The 21,276-nt window shown below is 45.5% G+C and overlaps 1 protein-coding gene across 9 annotated transcripts in view; it reads right to left on the minus strand.

The window, feature by feature from the left end:
* Positions 1-1,071: 1,071 nt before the first annotated feature.
* Positions 1,072-21,276, minus strand: part of CAMK2G (calcium/calmodulin dependent protein kinase II gamma) — a 117,963-nt gene continuing 97,758 nt past the window's right edge. The window contains exons 14-23 of one of the 9 annotated variants that reach the window (XM_066191439.1): positions 21,147-21,179; positions 17,212-17,280; positions 15,567-15,611; positions 14,896-14,944; positions 12,741-12,854; positions 10,967-11,092; positions 8,258-8,333; positions 7,658-7,752; positions 6,317-6,562; positions 1,072-3,808 (exon numbers count right to left, since the gene is read on the minus strand). In XM_066191439.1, the coding sequence (XP_066047536.1) occupies positions 6,330-6,562; positions 7,658-7,752; positions 8,258-8,333; positions 10,967-11,092; positions 12,741-12,854; positions 14,896-14,944; positions 15,567-15,611; positions 17,212-17,280; positions 21,147-21,179 (840 nt within the window). In that variant the 3' untranslated portion in view covers positions 1,072-3,808; positions 6,317-6,329. The remainder of the gene's footprint in view (positions 3,809-6,316; positions 6,563-7,657; positions 7,753-8,257; positions 8,334-10,966; positions 11,093-12,740; positions 12,855-14,895; positions 14,945-15,566; positions 15,612-17,211; positions 17,281-21,146; positions 21,180-21,276) is intronic. The other 8 variants (XM_066191440.1, XM_066191441.1, XM_066191442.1 and 5 more) reach the window with 8 other exon arrangements.

Below are 21,276 nucleotides of genomic sequence, written 5' to 3' on the forward strand. Positions count from 1 at the left end.
GGCAGCAAAAGTAATCATCTCTTTAAGCAGCAACAGCTGACACCTATTTACTGGGTAATTGCTGCAGTTAAAGGGGATTAAGCCCAATGAACTCGCTTCCAGTGATAAGGCAAAGCCACCCCCTCCCCTTTGCTGCGCTTCCCAGACACACCTGGGAAGAGCTCAGGGGAATGGAGGCCGGCCCGGCCTGCCAAACGGGGACCACGTGCTGGCTGGAGCCCCCAAGCCTGAGCTGCCGCCAGCGCCAATACGAGCTGAGCATCCCCCGCGCAATCACAGCAGCGACTGTGCCACACACGAGGCCCCTGAGCGCCCCTGTCCCACCCCGCCGCGCTGGGCAGGGGCTCAGCCGAGGGTGGGGGCAGCACCTGCTGCAGCCCTCAAGAGCAGCTGACATCTGCAAGGTGGGAAATAACAGAGCAATGGCAAAGCAGCAAAGGCCTGAGGGCAACAAAGCCTACTTAATGGGGTATACGTGAAATGCTAATACCAAGACGTGAAATCCTAACAAAAGGCAGTATAAAAACAATACAAGTTAAATCCAACTAACTTTAAACTTCTTAAGAAATTAATCTAATGCTGCTAGACTAGACAAGTTCTGGGCCTCTGCAGGAGCATCCCAGCTAGGACACAAAATACACTAGTTGACAAATAACTAAGTCACTCAACTTGAGATCAGTATGTTTACATCAGGCAAACCAAATAGCAAGATAGCTTCTCCCACAAGGAGTCTTAAATACTGGTGAGGAAAACCAAGACCAGGAGAGGAAGTAACAGCATAGATATGCCAAGGATCAGCCTATTGGGAACAAAAGCAGAATTTCCCTATTAACCCTGCTCTGTCAGGGAAATGCCATGAAAGCCATTTTAACAGGTTCTGTCATCCTTTTGTTTTTAATGCTAGTATTCTCCTCTCACCCCTTTTAGGGATGATATCACTTAACTTTTTAAACATTACATTTTTCAATGACACGGGAACAAAACCTAACTCCTCTGTCAATTGATTCTTATCCCAGAAGTACCAATTGCATGTTGTTCCATGGTTTAGGAGAATAATGTGACACTCCAAACTTTACACTGTTTAAATGTTATTTTATTAAATATCTTCAGTTCAAGGTTTCATTGTAACAAAGCTATGAAGGTTCTACCAACATTCAGACCAAACAAACAAACACTAGCTAACTTTAATTATTTCTATATCATGCAAAAATTCTGCATCAAATGCCTTCCATTTCCTGTTTAAAATGTGATATTTATAATATATATTATATAGATGCTTACATTAGCCCCATAAGAGAACATTAAGAATGCTAAAGGTGTACAGCTGTGTTTGATAATGGCCATACCAAGCTAAGGTTCTCATTAACTTAAAAGGAAACAAACAAAAAAAAAAAAATCCAAAAGAGTTCGTCTCCAAGACTGTGCAAAAACAAAAAACCCAACAGTTCTGTTCTTTTAAAATTTTCTCTGAAAGATGCATATATTTAATACAGAGGGTTCTCTTTTTAACTATTAATAATCATCAGGTAAAGAGACAAGGAAGATCAGACCGAAAGAAGGCATGCATAATATTTTGTATTTATCTTTTTTAAATGGCATAATTGTAATCTGTTTGCTCTCTTTGTGGCTAAAAATTTTTCTGAATGAAGTATCTTTTTACTTTTCCACTTCACTCACTGGCTTAGTGCTGTCTTAGAAATGTTTTGAAATAATAAAATCTAGTGTTTGCCCCCCCATGGGTTCAATCCCCTCCTCACTCCTCCCCTGGGATAGAGGAAGGAGGAAGAAAAGGGTGTTTGTTCAAACAAACCTGGGAAGTGTGGATGGTCTTTTCCTTCATCAGTGGTTAGCTGATCCAATCCTGGTGTGGGATAGCACCTCTCCAACAAAGGGAGCAGAGCGCTATCTGCTGCAAAGTGTCAGCTACACTTTGTGCAACAGCTTTCATTTTCTGCGTTTATACTGAATAAGGATTAAAAATCCAAATTGTCTTTCTTCTCTTCTATAGTCTGCTAAAAGATTGCCACACACTTAGTATGCTGTCAAGGCAATCCTTTCAACTCCCTCTAGAGATCCAAAAAATGATTAGGGGTAGATAAATTCAGGTAAAAGCCCATTCCAACTTCTGCAAATGATGCCTTCCCTTGGTCAAGACAAATCCCAGCAGGTCTGCCAGAAAGGCCATTTTCTTCTTGGGGCTAGGCTCCCTCCTTGGTAAGGTCAACAAAACACTTCCACATCCCCCACCCAATGAATAAAGGAACTGAACTCCTTTTGCAGCAAAGAAAAGAAAGGAAGATGAATTGGCCCAAAGGACGAACATCAGATCACATCACGTGCTCATTCCCTTTCCCCTCTGCTACATGAGGTATCCTCTAACACCCAGAGGCAACACGGGGTGGGGGGTGGCCTGGATTCCTTCAGCTACAGCTTTTGAGGTTCTGATCTGATAGTTTTCTGTGTTACAACATCACTGTAAAAAATAGAAAAATTACCCAAATAAACACTAGGAAACATGACACTTACAAACATCAGATGGGTTAGTGGTGGGGAGAAGCACCTGGCTGGGGCTGCTGGTTCCCACTGCTATTTTACTGGAGACCAACAAATCAAACAGGAGGCCAGGCAACCCCTTTAATTCTACGGGTGCATATATTTCAGTATAAAAAACACACGCTATTTATGCCTCATATAGGAGTGTATGTGCAAGTTTTCATGAAGAACATAACACTAAGTTTTTTTGTCTGCTTCCTAAGGAACACGTGTTCTGCAGCACTGTGGATCCCAACTATGCTACTAAAAAGGAAAAAAAAAAATAGAAAATCCCATACAAATACCCTCTTCCTCTAAAATCTCTGCACTTAATGAAATGTTTTTTTGTTTTGTTAAATTAAATAAGCTGGCTTCAAAACTCCATGTCTGTCCAAGTAGTGGCAGTTTCTAAAACCACTATCACTAAAGAGCGAGCTTCTATTCAAGTTATATTCACTTAAACCCATTTTTAAATCCCTACTTCCATCTTTAGTTTTAAATCAACATTCCGTTTTGTTTTATGTCTTAAAAAAAAAAAAAAAAAAAAAAGAAAGAAAAAAAAAAAAGAAAGAAAAGTCTGTTTTGGGATCCAGCAGCCGAGCAACCAGGTTTCCATAGCTTTCTTGCTGTGCAGAAATCGAAGAAGAAACAGGCTGAAGTCAGACTGCTGGGCAACAGGAAGAGGAGCACCTCCTCTCTCTTGAACCCCAGTCTTCACACTGGCTCCTCTGGGGTCTCCTTGCCACCTCTCACCGACTGTAGCTGCAGCACAGCCCGAATGCGGTGTTAACTTCCACCATCGCTTTGCGGAGCACAGTTCAGCCATCCGCTGTTCAAGCCGCCTCCTTTCTTGCTCTCCCTCTCTCTTTCTCTCCTTCACTTTTGCTTTCCCCCTCACTTCATTTCTGAAAGATGTTCCGGCTGCTGCCACTTACTGAGCCCTGGGGGAGGGGGCACGTTGGATAATCTGTCATTTATTTAGCATTATTCCTGGTTTTTTATTATTTTATACAAACAACATGTCTTTTTTTTTTTTTAGATTTAAAAACACCTTCGTACAGCAGAAACAGACACGATGGATCCATGGAAAACAACAGAAAGGCAGTGCCCGGAGCATCAGATGCATGCAGGGTTTCGTGCATTTGGCTGCTGCCTGTTTGTAATTTGTATTTAATTTTTTAACGTCAAAACAGACATGACCGTTGCTGTCACTCAGGCACTCCAGAGCTGCTTGCTAAGAAGATATTGCCCTCCAGCTGAGTATCTCCACAAGTTGCTGCAGTCAGGAAGAGGTAGTGTCCACCCAGAAAGGAGAGGAGAGAACAGGATGGAAGATGGAAGGAAATAAAGCCATACATTAGCTGTACACAATTAAAAAATCAAGTTTTCTACATGCTAACTATTTGGTGTAGGTAGAAACCCCTAACACAAGACAAACTGGGGTTCATGAGGAGAGTTCTAAAGATAAGAGGCACTCACTTCCCCTTCCAGGTGGCTGAATGTGACAATGAAAATTAAATAATTGCTAAAACGTATTATGTGCTGCTTCGGAGCAGCCCTGAGCCCATTCTCTCATAGACAAGACCCAGAAGTTGAAGACATTTCCTAAGGGGTGCTCAAAGGCTCTGGTCCTAAGGAACATTTTCTGTCTCACTTTCCATTGGCTTTTGCGTTGAATTGAAAGATAATTCTATTTTTCTTAGGCTTTTTATTTTCAAATCTTCATTAATTTTGTCTCTGAACTTCCTTAATATTTAAACAAATACATGAGCTTTTCTGCACTTTTGTGAATTTGTAGCTTTTAGCAAAGGCCCTTCCTAGTTAACCTTCATGTGCCAAATTACTGGATTTATTTTGATCAGTTTTAAGTCTGGGGTTTTTTTACTGTCTATTTAGCATTAGCCTGTCATGAAAGGATAGCCAAACCCTTCTTTCTATCATTTCTTAGTTTGCAAATCTTTGTAGAATCTCCCTTATAAGTCTTCTCCCTTCTTGGTTCCCACTTTCCCCTCACACAGAAGTCCTCTGATTAACAGCAAACCTCTTTTCTGGTTGCAGTTTCCTTTTGAGATGATTTACCCAGAACTGAACTCTGCCTTCCAGGTGAGATTTCTATTTAAGCATTCTTACCTCATTCATTCTTCATCCTGAGCTTTCACTGCACATGGGATAATACTGCTCCAAAATAATTCAGTGCATTCAGATGGGGGCTGCCCACACTGACCCCATTTGTAATTGCCTGTGGGTACACCTCCTTCAGAGCCCAGAAATGCATGCAAATACTTCAACCTCTATTAGTTTACAGGGTATTTTTAAATACTGTTTTAACCAACATTTTGTGGTTTGGAAATAGCTTCTGCTCTGCAGTTTTCAGAAACCCTACAGCACATACTTTTGGAGGGCTTCAGTATTTCCATAGCCAAGAAACATACTTCTTCTCCAGCAGACTTTCCATAACTTCCTCAGAACTCCTAGGCATTGCCACTGAGCCACACTGATCTTTAATTTATTAATTTCTTCTGTATCTTTTTTTGGACCCCCAAAATTTCTGTGACGCAATCTGATGCAAGTTTTGTTTTCCTGCAAAGGCTTTATCCTTCTCACTGCCTAACTCCCTGGAAAATCAGCTGATTTTCCAGCTCTCTTGAAAGCTTCCCTGCTTCTGGTGCCCCCAACTGGCTTTTGCTTTTCAAATTCCATCTGTGACCTCTGCAGCTTGCTTGTGATAGTTCACATTCCTTCCCATTGCCTTCAGTAGGGTTGAATACCTCACAACACATGAATACAAATTGCTCTTGGCTTAGTCCCAAGCTGTTCACAGAACTAGGACTCAAGTAGCAACTATACTTGAGTGGTTCATCCTTAAATGACCACATGAAAAAAAGGTTGCCTCCCAGTTGTAGATATTTATTGTGTTTGCCCTAAAATGGATAATATTTAGTAAAAAGGTCCTAAGATTAGGCAACTTTGGGCTATAGAATGAATGTGACATGTATTGCAGCATAAAAGGATGCAGAAAGACCTTGTTCATCTAATTAAAAGAACCCACTAAGGCAATAAACCAGAATGCCTTAATGTTGAAGAAGTAAATGGATCTGATGTCTTTCAGGAGCAAGCAACAATCATTTCTTCATGACATATTTTAGAGTCCAAGTTTCTTCCAATGCTGAATTGTGGCAAGTTAATTGGGGGATATTTTAAATCCTCTGATACTATTATTTGTTTAGATTCTTTTCCCCTCTGAGTTTTCTCAACATGGTACATGAAATAGCTTTTGCTTATCAGAAAATCAGTGGTGAAATTTATATGAATAAACCGTTACCCCTTATAGAATTTAAATTGTCCTGCATGGATTCTACAATATCCTTTCTAGATGATGACAAAATCATCAAAAAGGTCCTCTGAAATGACCCCCAGCATGGAAAGGTAGATGTGAAAGGGCCAACCTGTGCACAACATGAGATACTCTTCCTCTCTGCTCGGGATTAGCCATTTGTCCAAGCACAGACCTGAACACCTGGGAGGAAGCACAGCTGCTGCAAGGGTACCGAAGCCCAGGAACAGCTGTCTGGCACATGACTCCCATTTGCCAGGAGTGGCAGATAACCCTACTGAGTCCAGAGCACAGGACTTAAAGGAACACCATCTACAAGCCAAAGTATTCAGCCTACAGACAACTAAATACGGTTCTCTCACAGCCAGCTAAACCACCCTGAATGCTGAATTCCCAAACAGAGCAGCCTCAGCTGTGTGTGTGATGCACTCCTTCCCTGAGAGTCCATACCCGTATTTGATCCTCACTGGAGAGGTGCTGCAGGAGCCCCAGAGCAGTGGTAGTGGACATTGAGCCACTTGCCATCGCGGCGGTGCCAGACACGCGTCTCCTCGGACTGCGTGGTGCGGGGCCGGCCCTGGCCGTCGATGTACTGCGTCAGGCGGATGTAGGCGATGCACGCCGCGTCCTCGCCGATGACGTGCACGTGGGGGTTCAGGATGGTCGTGTGGATCGGCTTGCTGTTCTTCGACAGCACTGGCGGGACATGCAAAACCATCAGATTCGTTTTACGACTAAGGAGGAACAGAGTCCCACATTCTCCAACCTCTTCCATATTTCACTCACCTTCTGTTGGATTCTGGAATACCACAAAAATTGCTCCTGCAATTTTTCAGGCAAAATCCAAGCAATTCTTTCCCCTGTCTCCTGTTGTTCTCCCTAGGAACTGCACACTTACTGCCAGGAGTCCCCTGGCCCCTTTGCCCCCATCTCCTCTGCAAAGCAGACTCGTCACTTTTTCAATGTCAGTGCTGCTGTGTCTTCAGTTATGGGGAAAGGCCTTTCACTTACAGAATATCATTGCAAAGGAGTCAGTAACCAGATCTTTAAGCTAGGACAGCATTAAATATGAACAAACTTTGGAGAAGTATTAAAATTACTCCACAATAGGCTGCTGAGAGTGACAAAGTCTCTGCATACTTAGAGAACTACATATTGCCCATACTAAGGACCTTGACATAACCCCAAAATAAAACAGAATGAGCAGCTCAGGATTTAAATTTCAATTATCTCATCCTGTGGAGACAATCAGGAAGGGAGACAAATCCCAGAGTATAAATGATAGCATTTCTCCCAAGTCTTTCCTGCCCCAGGCTGACAAGGTGACCCTTCTATCTATGTAAAAGGTTCATTAGATGTTAGAGATCTGAAACCATCCAGTGAAAACTCAAAGCGAAATCATCTTTATGCCTGACCATTCAGTATTCTACCCCAAACATACATGTTGATTCCACCAAAACCTGATAATTTTTCTGCATTTTCGTATCAGTAAGAAGTCCAGTGCCTCAAACTTATAAAGCTCCTGCCGTCCATGCCAGGTACAAAACACTCCCACCTGGCAGACTGTATGCCTAGAGTGAAGGGATGTGGGGGTTAGAATTGAAATTGTTGCTGAACAGGCTTTTTGACAGAAAGGCTGCTGACTTTTATGAATGCATCCTAACCCAAGTACAATTAAGTTCCTGCTTATTCTGAGAACCAGTAAAAACAAGGCAAATTTCCCCCCCAAAATGTGACATAAAGGAAGAGTAGAGAGAAAGGTGTTGGGAGTTACCAAATCTACCCACTCACAGTTTTCAAAGTAAAACTTATGGAAATCCATTCCTTCAACCAGGTTCCCCAGAGCTTCAGGTTCAAATGAGGTCAAGCCAGGATCACAGATTTTTCTGCAAAGAAAAGCAGCGCAGGTTTACAGTTTGCATTTGAACCCAAGAACTATTCACGCAGTGAAGTGCTGCTACACCATTTGACTCACACCCTGTGTCCACCTAACTACATCTCCCTACTCAAAGAAGTAAGTTCCTGAAGACTCAGCCCTACTGTAACTCAATGAACCAACTAGATGGCATTTCACGTGAAATAAACCTCTAGGTTACTGACTTTTCTTCTATTCTCTTTCTGCTCTTCTCGTTTCCCTCCCCTGTACTTTTCTTACAAACCCAGGACATTTTCCTATTGTTGCTCCTGTTGCTGTTTGACACCTGACTTGAGGAATCAAACAGAGCTCATTTAGAGCTCTGCTACTCCACCCCTTACTCCTAACTGATGTAGGCTAAAAAGGATAAAACCATTCACCATCCCTGACTGCATGACAGCTCCTCATACCCAAAAGCCAGAGCATCACTTGCACACAAACTGATAAACAACCTGTCAGAAAGCATCCCTACTTACGTATAAGCCTCAAAATCTCCATTGTTGATGGCCTCTATCAGCTGCTCGGTTATCTTAATGATCTCTTGCTTACGCACTGTGAACAAGAAGAAAGAGCAATTTAGCTGTGCTGAAGAGTTCAGTAGAAATATGAGGCTAGTGGGTGCTTCCTACAAGCAATTTGTAGAGCACCATTAGTCTAGATCTCATAGGATGCTGCTCCCTGCATTCTGGAGATACACACTAAAGACATCCACATGAGAGTTGAGGGGCAGTGGCATGAAAGGGAAATGGTGATCCCATAATGTCGGGAGAAAGGAAATAAAGAAATCATATATATATATATATATATTTTCTTCTAGAAAGGTCTAAGGCACCCAGAGGGGTCTCCTGAATGACAGCCTGAGCTGCTTCTGGGGAGTCTGACCAATGAATGCCAGTGACCCTGCCCGTGTGAAGTACTCGTCTGGCAGCTTAAGATGTGGAAAACCTTCACCACAGTAGCCATATACAAATGGCCATAGATCAAGCCAATTGGAAAGAGTCTCCCAACAACTTGCCTACCACCATCATCAATACCTCAGCTATTGTGAATGCTGCAAACAAGCAACTGGGACATGTAGGGATGGCTTCTGCAAGCTAGAAAGACAACGGCAGCAGGATGGATGGGTTGGATAAGCAGGTCCTAGCTATGTCTGAGTTTGCACACTGCTCCTCAGGCAGTTAGATTCTGACAAGCCCTATGGCACAGCACTCTGACAGCATTGCCATTAACCCAGCCCAGCACACTGGACTTCAAGATGAATGAAGACAAGGGCTGTCTGTCCACTGTTGTTTAGCCCCCACCTGGCCAGCACCTTGGCACTCTCTTCTCTTGGGTCCCCACAGGAATTGCCCACCCCATCCCCTCTGCAGTGTTCTATCATCCATGCTAGTCTCAAGAATTCATAACATTTACAAAGTCTCAGTCAGGTCTGTTAAACAATACAATTCTATTCTATGACTACAATGTGCACCAGACCCATACCTGAGCCTATATGCACAACCTCACATCTCTTCAGCTTTCCCCACACCTGTAGGTAGACTCTTCAGCACATTATACAGGCATTTAAGAGGTTCTCTAGCATTCTTTTCAATGTTATCAGATAATATACAATCCCTACCACTAGAAGTGCCATTCTTGTGCCCTTCATCATCTAAAATATAGATGTCTGAAATGGAACCAGTCCCTGGACTGTTCCCCCTTTGGGCCCTGAAAGAAACTGGGACTTCTGGAAGTCTCACATAGGCATCTCAGAGGCCTGTCATTAGGGGGAGGGTGTTAAAATCCAACCTACCATCTTTAGATGTTCAAGTCAGGGAAGTTGAATTCTGCTCTAAATGCCAGAAGCTGCTGCTCTGAACTGCTCTCCCCCTTGCCCATAAGCTGTCATCCACATGTGTACCTCATCCCACCATTGGTAAGTGCAGCCAAAGAACAAGAAGATAATAATCTCACTGGCTATGAAAAATGTCTGTACCTACTCTGGAAATCAGTTAAGAGAATTTTACTACTGAGCCAGCCTCAGGAACCCCTCAGATAGGAAACATCTGGCTCATAACAATAAGGTGGCTGGTTTTGCTATGCAGGCTGTATGCACTTCCACATGTGGAAAGACGTACCCAGGGAATGGGTCAAAACGACACAGTGGGCTACATCTGCTGTGAAAATGTCCTTACAAGCAAGTTGTCTGGGATTACTTTCACATGAAGAAGGGCTACTCGCTGGACCTCCAAACCATGCACCACCAATGTCCCGAAGATGGAGTCCATGGGAAAGGCTGCATTTGGGATGAGTGAGGGAGTCTGCAGACCACAGTGAAGGTGTGCTGGGCTGGCTCACCTTAAGGAAATTTTCATCCCCTCCCAAGGTGCCTTGATGCAGTGCCGTCAGGCCTGTCCTTCAACACTAGTCCACCCCATCAGACTGTGCTTGTCTCCTGGCTTTCACTACGTGTCCCGAGCTAGAACCGGCACACGGGATGCGAGCACTCCGTCCGAAGGACAGAGAGCCTCAGGATGCCAGGGGGACGGCATTCGCGCCTGCCGCTCCCGATGAATCCGCGGGGCCTCCCAACTGGCACGGCAGAGGCACGGCAGAGGCACAAGCGAGAGGCGACATGCACCAGCACGGACACCGTGGCCCGCGTCTGAGAGCCGCGGAGGCAGCCCCGCCACAGCAACGACACCGCCGGCCGGGGAGCGCCGCGGACGCGCTGGGCGGGCACCGTTCAAGGCCGCGGCAGCGCTTGGGCCGGGCTCTGACTCTCCCCGGGCCGGGCCGGGCCGGGCCGGGCCCAGCTCTGTCTCTCCCCGGGCCGGGCCGGGCCGGGCCCAGCTCTGTCTCTCCCCGGGCCGGGCCGGGCCGGGCCCAGCTCTGTCTCTCCCCGGGCCGGGCCGGGCCGGGCCCAGCTCTGTCTCTCCCCGGGCCGGGCCGGGCCGGGCCGGGGCGCGCTGAGGGCGGCCCCGCTCCCCAGCCCTGGCGCCCTCCGGCGGCCGCCGCCGCTCCCCGCACCCGGCTCTGCGGCCGCGCCTCCCGCCCGGACCCATGGCGCCGGCTCGGAGCGCCCGCGCCCGGCCCGGCAAGGACGGACGGCGAGGGGCAGGGGAGGAGAGAGGAGGGAGCTTTACATCTAGGGTAACTAGCATGAGTCGCACTACTCCACTACTGCTACCCAGCTGCTAACTTACACGGTGCTCGGTTAAGTACAAAGGGAACTACTGGAGTTAGCAAAGGCTCCGACCGAGCACGCTCTAACTCCAATGTCTGCCCTGGGCTGTCCCAGGCATGGAGCTTCTCTTCACAAGACTGTGTAGCTGCAAAACAAATGTAAGCGTTAAAATGATAAACAAACAAAAATCAGAAAGTAAAATAAAAACCAACAAAGAAGTACAGACACACAGAGCCCCAGCCCCGGTCGGCACACAGACACATCCACACCCCAATAACTTCTACCTGCTCCCCTGCCTCTGTCACATCACTTGGGCCAGACACTGCTTGGCAGGGGCCACCCGGGCACTGGTGCAAAAAGCACAGCAGGAATTACACAAATTCGGGAGGAAGTTTCAGGGCGACCTCAAACAGTGGTCGGAGTAGTGACAGAACAGCACGAGGGCAAGTACAAGACGGGGTTAAAGGAAGTAGGGATATCCAAATCACTGCAAATCTCAACTCGGAGGGAAGCAAAGTGGGAGAACACTGACCCACTTGGCAGAGAAGTGATTTGGCACTCAGCGTACCAAGCAGGGCCCTGCTATGAGCAAGAGGAAGAAATTAATAAGAGAGAAGTAATGGACAGCTCACAGCAAAAAGGACTTCATAAGAGATCATTTCCCTTCCATTCTGGGTAGGCAAAACATCTTTCCCATTGCACCTTACAAACCAGCAGTCTGACATCCTTTGATCTACTTCTAAAGCATGTAACAGAGATGCTCCAGCTGCTGCATCATATGAGATACAGGTGCTGTGTGTAGAAAAGCAGGGAAATACAACAGGAAGAGACAGAAGAGGGCACGCCTGGTTCTTCCTTCCTAGACTGACCTGAACAGAATCAAATACTCCAGATGTTCCCAGCTCACACTAAAGATCCTTCTACTATTGCTTTAAACAGTCAGGCAGCTAGTACAGTATGTCTGTGTAGGAGAAAGGCTGTGAATGCCACCTAGATTTTCTCCAACCTAATAGCTTTTTTCATATGCATTTTCAGAGTTTTTCAGCCACAGGCTCCTCTACAGAGCTAGCAAGTTCAGGAGATATCACGCAGAACTTACCATAACTCACAGACTAATCATGGTACCAGCTAACTGAGCTAGCAAGACAAACACGCAAGGTAAAGCTCACGACAGACAAATGCATCAGAGCCAACATTATCCCAGGATTTTCACTCAAAGCACCTGATAATGGATTAAAAAATGTTTTGGGGTCTTTCAGGAGCCACAGCCTCCCTTTCAAAGCACCTTAAAGTAGTCTGAACAAACTGGTTTTTGTTCCTTTGGTACTTCTGAGCACCGTCCATATCTGAGGTCCTCAGAAGTTCAGACAAGTGAGACTGAATTCAGTCTTGTGCCTCCCCTCCATAAGCAGACCTGCACCACTGACCCCATTTACCACAAGGAAAACTAAGAGATGCAGTGACTTGTCCAAGGAAGCCCCAAAAGGCAGTGTCTCTACAGAGAACGCCACATCTCACCCAGATGAAAGCAAGAGAATGAAATTAGCTACGATGAGGTTCTGGGTCTTGTTTTTTCCAGAAAGGAGAGGAAATGTTTGGAAAATTTCAGTGTGCAAAGGAGGGTATTTTGAAGGAAGGGAGATGATTTCTATTTATTCTGGAGTACTGGAAATGAAAACACAACATTTTGGAAGGAAGTTGAGGAAAGGAAAAATCTTAGGTAAGGAGAAATGGGAAGGGTGGAGGAAGGGGTGGGAAAAAGATGCTGTGAAGCACTGCACCCCTGGACTTACTGGCTGAGAAACAGAGAGAAAGCTGGGACTGCATGGACTCAGTCTGTGTTTTGCTCTCACTGTGCCTCCGTCCTTCAAGCACTGAGCTGCCGTCCCCGGTGGAGAGAGGGGGAGCTAGCATGGCAGGGAATTAAAACACAAACACAAACAAAACACGCAAGTTCAGTAAATAAAAAAAGAGAAAGGAAATAGGAGAACATTAAAGAAACCACAATGCTGGGCACAAAACATGCAGGAGTATCCTCCAGGGCAAAGCCAAGTAGACAGCTCTACAACATGAATCTGCTGTGCAATTTAGAATGACACAAGGGCAGGGGGGTGGAGGAAGAATGACAACACATACTGCCTTTAGCCCCACCACAGTGGAAACAACACATCCCTGAGGCAACTGTCACTGATGGATAAAGACAATGTCTCCTATAGCACAGCAGAGCTGACCTGTGTATCCTGGTGCCTATTTAAAACAAGAAGTTGGCAGAGGAACCGCACAAACACTTCTCTTTTCGGAGAGTCACGGCTATGCCGAACACTGAGAACTCCAACACTCCCAAACCTTTTGGTCTACCTAGTTTTGCTCAAGTGCTTGCTTATCTTAAAATGTGGAAGGGCAGGAATGAAAAAGGAACACTGGTGAACACAGCTACACTTAAAACTGGAGGACTAAAATTACCGGAGCTGGCCACAGCACAAACCACTGCTGTGCAGACTCTTTCCCTCCCAATCACCATTCAAATGCTCCCTCCTATTAGAATCATAACAAAATTTTCTAACCTCTGCCAAAAAAAAACAGAACATAGTTTTGATCTGTAGCAATGTTGCCCAATACAACTCCATACACTGACCAGCTGCCTTCCTTCCTCCCCACCTTCTGGTTCCAGTCCTAGACTTCTTTTCCTCGCAGCATTTGTATTCCTGACTTACAACACCCACTGCCTCAGCTAGCTCCACCATGGGACCTCTCCAGAATAAAAAGTGCCACAGGAGACAAGTTTCTGGACAAATACCTGTTCTGGATGCCTATCCAGCAGAGATGATAAATCAAATTCATTACCACACTATGAAACCCATTCAGTTCCCGTTCCTCAAAGCTAGGCTCTTAAACCACGCATTACTCTTTGGCAAAAAGGTGGGAGCTAGAGCACTGTCCTGTAATGAGGTCAGGTCTTATCTGAAACAATCTGTATTGCTGAGCTCATTCACCCACTGGCATGTGTTTCTGCTCCCTGTGATTCCTCAGAAGAGGAGCCAGCAGCTTGTGACAAGCCACGGGAAAAGCATCAGGAACTACCCCACTGACAGAGGTGACATGGCTGCTACATCACAGGGTCAGCACTGATTTTTCCCTGGATCTGTAACTCAGATGAACTACAGGGAGAATGAGAATACCTCTGCCTCAAAAGGCAAGTTATTAACACATTTGTCTCAGAATGCAAACTACCTTCACCCATCCCAAACTTGCTTATTCAGGAAAATGCTCGTCATTCATTAGAGAAGTTAGGCAAAAGATAGCTGCTTGCTCTAACAATACGAGCAGATTTGCAACTTGGAGCTCCTTCATTTAAAGAGTTTCACAAGCACAGAATATTTATGATATGGTCACTGAAAGGCATGAAATCTCTTCTCAGCCTCTCTCTCTACTGATATCTCAGTCAGGGACAATAGGCTGAGAATGATTTTCATCTTAGAAAAAAAAACAGACCCCAAGAGAAAAAATAACAAGGGAAGTCTTTGCATGTCACAAAAGAGATTCCTAGAAAGGGGTGAAAAGGGAGACTGAATAAGTAACAGAGAGGTTTCAACTCCCTGTAATCTACAGGGAAACACAAAAACACAGGCAGAGTCCAAACCTCAAGGGACTGGTAGGGATTTTCCACACCTAGAAATGGACTGGAGATGAACAGATTACGATATATGCAAGAAAAGAACTCCAACTCTGAGACAAAAACAAATCAGCTCAGTGTTTATGTACCACAGAGGCCAAGTCAGACGGTTCCCCAATGCACGGTCCCACTGTGACAGGAATGGCAACGTCATGGGAAATTTATGAACTGAGTCAGGCACAGAAATCTGGGAAGCTAGTTCAAGGCAATGATTGAACCTCCAGAATCCCTTGCCTACACTTAACTATATTAGAAATTACAGGCCAAATACCTACCTTTCAGATCCTCATCTTCAGTTGTGGTGTTACAGCTCTCTGTGGAACCCTGCACGGCAGAACAGAGCATTACCAGGCATCAGCAGTCGGGAGCATGAGCAAATAGTTTGATTTCTTTGTGAAGAAAAATGGGGAAAAGCACAAAAACATTTGCAGGGATGGAAGGGAGAGGATGATACAAGGAAGATTTGGATGTAAGCAGGCCAAATACAAAGCGGAACATAACAGCATCTCTGCTCAGCTTTTGCATGTTCGAGCCGTTAACCCAGAACTTTTACAAGTGTGGAAGTTACCAAACTGTCAAATGAAATCTAATGAGAGTTGCTTCTGTTTGGAAGAATAGCCACAAGAAGCTAAAGAAGGGCTCCTAGGCTTTCTCAGAGAGTGTCCATTTGCAGAAGGAAAAAAAAAAAGCATAAGTGCCTGTATCTCCTCTTCCATCCCACATACGAAAGAGAGTGGTGGTTACACACCACAATAGGAAAGATGTGTTAATATCTGAACAGTTGCCTTTACTCAGCCTGTTTCAGAGATCCACAACCTCCTAGTCTATTGACAGCAGTACTCAGGAGCATGCTACAAACCAGACATTGGAAAGGTAGAAACTGAATTAAGACACACGAAGACAAGAGAGAAGCAGAGGTTTCTCTGGCAACACTCCTATCCCTTACCTTTATGCCATCTGTAGCATTATGGACAACAGTTGTTTGAGGCTCCTAGGAAAGGATGGAAGAATCATTAAACTCTAGTTCCAAAGCATTCTCTCATTTACTTTCACTCCCCAACAAGTGGAGAAAAGGTGACTGACATTAAAAAATCAAACCAAGTCACAAACTCCAAACAGCACACGTGTGCCTGCGTGCGTGCTCACACACTTCCTGCACAGGTTTCATCAAGAGAGAGGCTGCACTAAAAGCTACAGTCACAAGGAGACAAAGCCCCCAGCTTCCCTGCAACTGCCCCTAATTCCCAATTCGCATCCAGTGAACCAGGCTGGCACAGACACCAGGGGGCAACCAAGGAGCCAGTCTGCATCCTCTGCAGCTGTTCGTGAAGTAATGACCCCTCAGCAGCATCCTCACTGGAAAATGCTTCAGAAGAGGAGAGGGGGAAGAAAGGATAATACTGGGCTGGGGCCTTTGTCTCCCCGCTTTTTGGAAAGGTTGCTGGGTATTTTACCCTAAAAAAGGGACATTCATAATTTCCATAATAAAAAACAGGTGAGCCAGACCACCTCAATGCCTCTCAGAGAGAAGTTGCTAAGGAAATGTGAAAAAAGGCACATTTTTCTCAAAGTCGCTGAAATGAGCTCCAATTTCAATAATAACCATATTTAATAATTTAGAAAGGCTCTCTCAATATCAAAAACATCATGAACAAAGCTAGTGAAAGGAAAGCGGAAAATTATGAAGTGTCCCAAGAATCCTTCATCCTACAAAAAAAAAAAAACCCGACACCAAATCCCACCTTCCCACGCCCCAAAAATGCCAAATCCAACTCTCCAGAGACAGACAACAAAGAGCAGCTACCAGGCCTATGGGTGCTAACTAGCTCCTGCACTCATCCCTTCAATACCAGGACAAGACTTCAGGACCCTGCACCATCTCCTGCCAGTGCTGTCATTCTTGCTGGGCGGCTCAGCAAGGGCATGAGGGACAGTGCTGGGCAGTGCTGCACACTCACCCATCTGCCTCTGCCACCCGCTGCCTGCTCTGCCATGGGGACTGAGGCAGGCCACACACCCAGGCTGTGCTGTTCAATGTACTTGGCACTGGCACTGTACTGGCACTGTAGGGCTTGCACACAGGCCAAAGAGAAAATGCCAGCCCAGCAAGTCAGTGAGCTGCAGCACATCAGCCACTCAACTGAGCAGGCCAAATAGGCCAGCAAAGGATTCTTCTAAAAACCCTTTATCTGCCCTTTCTTCTCTGGTGTCCTGAAGTCCATCCTCCATTTCCTGAGTGTTGGAGAGTGGATGGAGCTTGACACTCTCTTCTTCCAAACCATCCTCCCCAAAGCCAGCAGGAACAGTTGAACGGGACACACAGAACTATACAGGGGTGGCACACGGGGAAGTCCAGGCAAGCTGCGATCCCCACATCCAACCACAGCTCTGCTCAGCACCCCCATCCCAAAGCCTGTGAGGCTGTGATCAGGCCCCACAACAGCACAGGGACACAGACAGAACGAAGCCAAAACATAAGCTGAAACAGAGTGGCACAAGCAGCACTCGGGAAGGGGTTTGGGAGGAGAAGGGGAGAGGACAGAATCAAAATTAAACCAAACAGGAAAAAAAATAGCGGTTGGGGAAGATACCATGGACGTCTGCACTGGGGGTGTTTCTTTTGCAGTGCTTACTATACTGGTTTTGTTGTTGCTCTGTGGCTGAGACAGAAAAACATGGTTTTAGTTCCCCTGCTGGGGAGCAGAGGCAGCATGAAAATGACAGTATTGCTACAACCCCAACCGTCTCCTCAGACCCGACCCTCCCCACAGGCTCAATCACCAAGAAGAGGGAGGAAGGAGGAGTTGTTGCCCGGGTTGCTGGACATCATCCCTCCCCCAGAGGCAATAGAAGTTGTAAGGGATGTACCAAAATCCAAATATGAATGGACTGCTAGTGCTATAAGGAAGGAAAACAGAAGGCAAAAAGGCAGCAGCCCAAAGGGGTGGGGAGAATCCTGCAACGAGCACTAACATAAATATCTGGTGAAGGAAAATGAGAGATGGCAGCTATCCTGAGAGAAAGGGACTACAGAAGTGAGAGACACACAATAGTCATGGTCTCAAATGGGGCACAAATGGGAGTCAAGTCTGAGGTGCCCTAAAGTGTACAGAAACAGTTCTAGGTATGTGATAATGCTGAGAGTTCCAGGGAATCTACTGATCCAAGTAAAAGTGTGGTCAGCCCTAGAAAAGGTAGAGAAAAGGCAATGTATGGTATGTTGTATCCCTGCTGTGACCTGAACAAAGAGACTTCATGACCAAAATATTGAAAGGAATGGGATTGGGACATAAGGAAAAGGCCATATAGTTCCACAAATAGGAAGTTCTCTGGATGGTGCCCAGCAGCTTTTCATCTTTCCCCTCTTCGGACTCTCTTGTAGCTGTGGTAGAAGAATAAAATCTCCGTTTCCTGCGTTCATACAGCACGAGTCCATCGCCAGCTTGCTGAAAAGAATCATCCCATTGAGTTGTGTACATCAGAAATGAGCCAAGTCTATGTTTGTAGGAATCCAAACCTGTGTCTGTGAGCACAGAGTTCCTAGCCCACAAATCCAGCCCATGTGTGACCCCCACACCAGGCTACATCTTTTGCAGCTAGATGCCAGCAGCAAGGTCAAAATTGGCACTGCAGGAGCCTCGCTCACGCTCCGTAGTTACAGATCAGGGCACCTGATGGGAGCTCACAGTAAAGTGCCCTCAGTGCAGTGGCTCTCTGTCCCACTCAGGGAGTGCACACTCGTCCTGCAAAACATCAGGCCCTCATCACCACACCACAAACACCACAAAGAATGGAGAAGTCAAATACTAAGCTGGAAAACATCTGCCAAAGGTATAATTATGTCAACCAGTGACAGATCTTATAAGACCGAGACTTAAACACCTACTAACAATTCGGTTTTTCTTCACAAGCAACATGTCTTGGCTTAACTATCCCTTTTGGAGAGGGAGAGAGGAGAAACAAAAGAGGAACGTGGGGCAGGTGGAGGGGAGAGAAGAAACAGAGGCAGGAATGAACTCTTTAGAAGTCCATGGGAAAAGAACGAACATACACGCTCAAACTCCAACCTAAGAAAGAAGAAATACCACAGAAATTACAGTTTGCTGCCTCTTTCTATCCATCCTTGCATTGTCCTAAGACTCTGGCCTTCCAAGAGTTTTGTTTTATACGTGTATTTCCAGCCTGATGGTGGAAGAGATGACAGGTCACTGTGAATGTCAAAGAGGAGCAGATCAACCTGAAAAAATTAATCCCAAGCTATTTTGTGGCACAAATACAATCAAACTTCAGACAATGGTCCACCTCTCCACACAGCACTGAAGCTCTTGTACTTCTTAAGAAACAGTGATCCTACTGCAGAGGTATCTTCCAAACCTCTTCCAGTGAGAGGAACGTAACCCATTTTTCTTAGTCCACTGGGATAAGAAGATAAAATTAGCATGAAAGAAGCTATACAAAAATAATTCCAGTGTTTTGGAAGGCTTTATAATTAAGGCCAAATGAAAAAAAAAAACCAACAAAAAACCAACAACCAAACAAAAAACCCACACAAAAACCCCCAACCAAAACCTAAAGAAACATCCAGGAAGCCAATGTTCTAAAAAAAAAAGTTGACAACCTGTTAGGAGTGTTATGTTGCCTTATAAAGTGCAACCCCCACACACCCAAAGCACACAGCCTGCCCTTCAGTCTGCACTGAGCACCCAGCTCACCCATGATATTCTTCCCCAGCCAGTGGGCTGAAGAAGACCAAGTATCATGCTTGCTAGTCCAGAATTGGATAGCATTTTACTACAGGATGGTGTCCCAATGAAATTAGAGGCAGCTTAGAATACACATTTTTCGCAGCTGTTTCTCAGGTAAAGGGAGGTATGTGACATATTGAGCTTCCTGCACACACTCATGTCATGTGGCCATCTAACCAACTGCTCTTCCCTGGAAAAAGCTAGCCTTCCCTTCCCAGAAGTGCAGGCAGCACAGCCAACTCTTACTCCTCCCTTCCCTGCTGCTGCCAGTCAACATCAGCCACTGGTCAGGGTACAAACCTTGGTAATTCTGTACAACTCAAGTTAAAAGAGGCCAATTCACCTATAAAGGTGCTAGGCCTTTCTTAAGTTCTGTAACACGATTAGTTTTGGCACGGCAGTTGGCAACATTTCTTGAGCTCGACAAGAGACAGACAGACAGGCATGAACAACACAGAGGGTGCAAGAGAAAGAAAACAGACCAGTGCTCATATCGTAGGGACACACACATGTAGCCGACTAAAGGAAAGTAACAACCAAGACATGGGCTGTCTCTGGTTATTCAGCCACTCTCACTGCTTCCATGTTTTCAGAGGCTGATGCTTGCATGGTTTACATATACCAGCTGCTTTAAAACAATATGCAAAGGGAATTTAGGTATTGCTGGCAGTGGGCAAAAAAAAAAAAAGGTATGAAAGGCACAGTGAACTTCTGCCCCATATAAAGGCAGGGGTGGTGAAAAGTCAGTCACTCACTTCAGATTTTCAAAGTAGTACTTTGGGATTACTTTTTTTGTGGGTTTTTTTTTTACACAGTTTTAAGGTATCATTGAAGGAGGAAGAGGAGAAGTATCTTCCAGGTAGTAATGCAAAAATAATTATTCTGCTTTCTTGGTATTGTAACATTCCCACTTCTATCTGAAACGGGAGAAATCTTTTCTGTTATTTTTCTGTGCGTAGAAGATAATACAATACCTAACTTTTGTACTTCAGTTACTGTTCATATCTTGGTGTCTAAGTGTGCCATTGGGTTGTGTATGACTTCTGACAATATGACACTGGCCAATTTCCTCCTTGGACCCTTAAGAGTGGATTTGACTACTCTTTTGACGAATTCAATAAATGTCAAACACTTTGATGAATGAAAAAGGAAATGAACAGGACAGGGAGGGCAGTTACTGGGTATTTGGTCATGCTGGGATACATAAACAAGATCAGGACAAAAGGAAATTTTGGATTATAAAGGCTCTGACAAACCTTTTCAGTAAGTATGCTAAAAAAAGAAGTGACCCGCAGCTCTGAGCTGCCCTATGGTGCTGTGCCCACACATTTCATCGGAACAGTGGAGCCCCATCAGTCTCTGCCACATTTGGAGTGACTCCCAGTTTGTTCTACACTGCAAGGCTCCTATCAAGGATGACAGCACCTGTTCCTCTTTTTGGCACCTCCGCAACAGAATGACAAAGCCTCATGTCCAGGCAAGGCACACACCTGCTCTGCCGAGCCCAGGAGAACCACTGTCTTTTTTTGTTTCACATTCAGAGCAGGCAGAGTCAAACTGCATTGCCAGCAGTTGGGTTTTCTGCAAAAAATGGGAGCTGTATGTGGCCAGAGGATCACAGAGCCCTTTTTGTGAGGATATGGACCCTTGAGTGCACACTGATCCCCCCTGCCACCCCCCTGCACGGACATGCTATGTAGGGTGATGAGCACAAGCCGAGCGTGCATGGCATGGAAAATGGCGGAGGCACGAATCGCAGGCAGCTTACGGGAGGTGCTCACCATCAAATGCACACTGGAGCTCGACTTCCTTTTCTGGACACATCATTGAGAGAGGGAAAGAGAAGGGAAGAGAGGAGATGAGAAGAAAAGCACAGAAACTATTCACACAGTCATGTGCCAGCAAGGGCCC

Source organism: Chamaea fasciata, unplaced genomic scaffold (genome assembly GCF_029207755.1).
Source record: "Chamaea fasciata isolate MVZ Bird 193981 ecotype frontalis unplaced genomic scaffold, bChaFas1.0.hap1 SCAF_9, whole genome shotgun sequence".
In the NCBI taxonomy this organism is placed as follows: Eukaryota; Metazoa; Chordata; class Aves; order Passeriformes; family Sylviidae; genus Chamaea; species Chamaea fasciata.